Source organism: Balaenoptera musculus, chromosome 9 (genome assembly GCF_009873245.2).
Source record: "Balaenoptera musculus isolate JJ_BM4_2016_0621 chromosome 9, mBalMus1.pri.v3, whole genome shotgun sequence".
NCBI lineage: Eukaryota > Metazoa > Chordata > Mammalia > Artiodactyla > Balaenopteridae > Balaenoptera > Balaenoptera musculus.
This window is the reverse complement of record NC_045793.1, coordinates 49564435-49569258: the sequence shown is the minus strand read 5'-3', so window position 1 is coordinate 49569258 and position 4824 is coordinate 49564435. Positions and strand designations below refer to the sequence as shown.

General features: G+C 42.3%; 1 protein-coding gene across 1 annotated transcript; it reads left to right on the top strand.

The window, feature by feature from the left end:
- Positions 1-2795: 2795 nt before the first annotated feature.
- On the top strand, positions 2796-3229 carry LOC118900535 (AP-2 complex subunit sigma-like). Its single transcript, XM_036862939.1, has 2 exons — positions 2796-2940; positions 3042-3229. The coding sequence occupies exons 1-2, from the start codon at positions 2796-2798 to the stop codon at positions 3227-3229; spliced, it is 333 nt and encodes a 110-aa protein (XP_036718834.1).
- Positions 3230-4824: the final 1595 nt, after the last annotated feature.

Sequence of the window (4824 nt, the reverse complement as noted above, 5' to 3'; positions counted from 1 at the left end):
AGCCCGTGCGCCACAACTACTGAAGCTCACGCGCCTAGAGCCCATGCTCCGCAACAAGAGAAGCCACCGCAGTGAGAAGCCCAAGCAGCACCACGAAGAGTAGCCCCCGCTGGCCGCAACTAGAGAAAGTCCGTGCACAGCAACGAAGACCCAACACAGCCAAAAATAAATAAATAAGTAAATTTATTAAAAAAAAAAAATCACACACACACATATATACTTCATCAGTCAGCGTTCTTAGTTTCTAGTAAAGAAACCAACTCTGGCTAATTTAGGAAAAAGGTTTTTATTAAAAAGGTAATGGGTAGCTCACAGATTTTGGGATGGCTTGAAAATCATACTACCCCACACGTCCTGTGAAGTCCTCACTCTGTCCCCATCGACCTCACAGCTTGTTCTGCCACTGATGCTGCAATGGCTGCCTTGTCTTCCTCTGGAGACAGAATATAGCTGCCATTGAACTGCTGCCTCCCCTGAGCCAGAATGGATTTTGTAAGCATCTGACTGGGGTAGCCCATGCCCTGACCACAAGGGAGTCTGAGAAAGCACGAATCTTGCATTTCAGTTTCTATAGTGGAATGCTTGGCCTGCTTCATTAGGTGGGGGATTCTCCAGAAATAGCACGGTGGTTCAGATATTGATTGGTGAAGAACAGTAACAAAAGCCAACTGCTTCTGCAACTGATATAGAAGTCAATGTTATTAAAGGTGAAAGTTACACTCCTTCCCAGAGGAAGTCACAATTTAATATGTATGTATGTATCTGTCTATCTATCTACCTATCTCTCCATCTATCTAAAGTATTGATAACATACACAGACTTTTTTACATAAACAATAATAACATTTACTGACAATTGCCATGTACCAGATACCACTTTTATATATGTTTATATGAATTAACTAATTTAATGCCCACAGCGACCCCAACGACCCTATGATATAGAGACTAACATTATTATTTTTATTTCCCTTTGAGGAAACTAAAGTTCCAAGGTTAAGTATATTTAAACTATCCAAGTTCCCAGACGTAGTAAGTGGTGCAGCCAGGATTATGAATCCAGATAGTTCCTACGCTCATTAAACACAGCCTCTCTGGTATCATTGTTTTATTACTTTCTTCATTCACTTATCAGTATATGATTGCCCACTTCATTCTGTTAATGGTTGAGTAATAAGGGCAATTGCAATTAATCTAATCATTCCCCTATTGATAAACATTCAGGTTGTCTGATTTTTCCCTAATTAAAACAATATTTCAATAAATGTCCTCTTAGACATTTTCTTTGTGCATATGTATAAGTATTTCCAAGAGTCCTAGAAGTGCAATTGCTGGGTCAAATTGTACAAGCATCTTAAAATTTATAGATATTGCCAAATTGCCTTCTAAAAACTTTTGTACCAACTTACATCCCACCTCTCTAACAGAGTATGAGTATCTCTCTCTCTTAACTGTTTTCTACGTTTGTGACAATTTAATAGTGAAAAATATTTCATTGTGATTTTAGTTTATATTTCCTTGATCATAGTAAACCTCAGCACCTTTTGTGTGTTCATTGGCTCTTTATATTTTACCCTCTATGAATTGCCCATTTACATCTTTTACCTTGTTTTCTCCATTGGATAATCTTTTTCTTGATTTGAGGGTGTGCTTATATAAAAATCCTTTGTCTGTCATATATGTTATCAATTGTTAAACTTTAAACTGAAAACTGAAGAATTTAAAAGCAACGGAAGTGTGTTACGTGTGTGTGTGAGCATGCACACATGCACACTTCTCTATGATTAAAAATCAATCTCAGGGGAATTCCCTGGCGGTCCAGTGGTTAGGATTCTGTGCTTTCACTGCTATGGGCGCGGGTTCAATCCCTGGTTGGGGAACTAAGATCCCGCAAGCCGCGAGGTTCGACCAAAAAAAAAAAATAATTATAATCTGGGGTGAAATCTGAATGAGGCCTGTAGTCTAGTTAAACAGTATTGTGCTAATGTCAGTTTCCTTGCTTTGATATTGTTAAATTAAATATTACCGTTGGGGGAAGCGGAATGTTGAGTTTCCTAGAGCTGCTGTAATAAATCACTACAAACTAAGTGATTTAAAACAACAGACATTTGCTCTCTTACATTTCTGGAGGCTAGAGTTCCAAAATCAGGATGTTACCAAGGCCATGCTCTCTCTGAATGCTCTAGAAAAGATTGCTTCCTTGCCTCTTCTGTAGCTTTTAGTGGTTTGCCAGCAATTCCTGGCATTCTTGGGCTTGTAGATACATCACTCCCATGTCTGCCTCCATTGGCACATGGTGTTCTTGTTGTGTCTGTGTCTGTGTACAACTTTCCCTCTTCTTATAAGGACATCAGTCATTGGATTAAGGCCCACCCTAATCCAGGATGCCCTCATTTTAACTTGATGTGAAAGGATGGTTTGAAGCTAGAAGCTGAGAGACTCAATGGAGATGTGTGCATTTATCAAGGTAAGAAGGGACCTGAGCTGGCACACAGGTAGGGAACGGCAAGGAAGGTATTAATGTGAGAAACATTCAGAAAGTAACATGTACAGGATTTAGTGACTGGTTGGATATCACAGAGTAAGTAAGAGAGAAAAGTTGAGAAAAACTCCCAGGTTTCTGGCTAGAGAGCCTGGATGGTTGCAATGCCATTCACTGACGCAATGTGCTGGTGATTCTCCAAGTGCCCCACCAAGCTATTCTCCACCCTTTAGCCATTGCTTTGTGCCCCAGAAAGCTAACCTTTGTGGACTGAATCACCTGGGAACTTTGACCTCTGGTGTCATGGGGTCTCTATGATCTGCTTCATCCTCTTCCAGAACCTGGTCGGCAAGACACATCTAGTCAAGTGGTACGTGCAGTTTGATGACAGTGAGAAACCAAAGTTGATAGAGGAGGTGCACGCCACCAGAGTCACTGTTGGAGATGCCAAAACACCAACTTTGTGGAGTTCTGGAACTTTAACATCATTTACTGAAACTATGCCAGTCTCTACTTCTGGATCTGGGTAGATGTCCATGACAACAACCCGGCTATCTACCACTTTGTGGAGATCTTAAACAAATATTGCGACAATGTTTGCGAATTGTCTGCTTTTACATCCAAGGTTTATTCGGTGACAGACTTGACGTTGGTGACTAGCAAGATCTGTGAGACCAGCCAGATGAAGGTGCTGAAACAGCGGCTGAGGCTGCAGTCCCTGGAGTCCATGCCTGGGGACCACCTCTGACAGCCCCTCCCTCAAGTGCCCAGGAGAAAGGCACCCAGCTGGGTCTGGGTCTCAAGAGAGGAGGCCGCACCCTACTGCCTCCAGGCCCCAGATGCCCTTAGAGGCCACCTTTGTGTGTACTGAGTAACTGGGCTGTCACTGTGTGATACTGTCAGTGTGTGTGTACAGACCCCCAATAAACTTGTGGTCCCTGCCTGAAAAAACAAACCCAACCTGAAATCAAATCAGGTTGGATTTGGCCACAGCTTCTGTTAGGCAGCCCTTCCTCCACAGGCAGGTAACATCTCTCTCCTCTGTCCCCTTGAGGGCATAGCAGGGATAACAGCTTCTCCTGTTGCTAGAGAACCCTTATTGAATAATCTCTTAAGCCCTTCACTAAACTCTCTTCAGTGACTTCTTGAGTGTATTATCTGTTTCCTGCCAGGACCTTGATTGGTACGGAAGGTGAATAAAGGGGAAGGTGGGGTGAAGTGAGGAAAGGATTACAAATTCACTTTAAGAAACACTGAGTTTAAGGGAATTCCTTTCCCTGGCGGTCCAGTGTTTAGGACTCTGTGCTTCCACTGCAAGGGGCACAGGGTCAATCCCTGGTCTGGGAACTAAGATCCTGCGTGCCACATGGCATGGCCAAAAAATTTTTTGTAATTAAAAAAATTTTTTTTAATAAATAAAAAAATAAGAACATTGAGTTTAAGGTGTTTGTGTGACATCCGAGTGTCAACGTCTATATGGAACTAATGCCAGGAGGAAAGCCTGGACTGGGGTATAGATCTGGTAGCCATTAATAAAAGTATTAGTATATTTGGCAGTTGAAAATAAGTACTAATAATAGGAAATAATTTAAAGCTCAAGGGACAGAAGGCTAGACTCAGGGAAAGATCAGTATTTAAGGAAGCAACTGCAAAATGAGAAGCCTGCAAATGCAATTGAGAAAGAGCGTTCAGAGAAGGAAAAGAAAGATGAGGATGCAATCCTGTCATAGAGGAGAGGTAGGAAAAAGTTTTAAGAAGGAAGGAGTGAACAGTAATATCAAGAATATCAACCTCTTGATTGAAAAGTTCTGAGAATTGAAAATTAGGCTGGGCTTCCCTGGTAGCGCGGTGGTTGAGAATCTGCTTGCTAATGCAGGGGACACGGGTTCGAGCCCTGGTCTGGGAAGATCCCACATGCCGCGGAGCAACTAGGCCCGTGAGCCACAACTACTGAGCCTGCGCGTCTGGAGCCTGTGCTCCGCAACAAGAGAGGCCACGATAGTGAGAGGCCCGCGCACCGCGATGAAGAGTGGCCCCCGCTTGCCGCAACTAGAGAAGGCCCTAGCACAGAAACGAAGACCCAACATAGCAATCAAGCAATCAATCAATCAATAAAAAAAAAAAAAAAAAAAAAACTTAAAAAAAAAAAAAAAGAAAATTAGGCTGGGAAATCTTAGGGTTATGGATGAGTTTATCATGGGACTGGTAGGGTTTGAGCATACTCCATGGTGTGAGGAATGAATGGTCAGTGAAGAAGCTGGGCATGTGAGGTTAATGAACACATAGAGTATAAATATTAGCTCAAAACTCAAGTCTGTAAAAAAACGTGTTTGAAACTGTGCA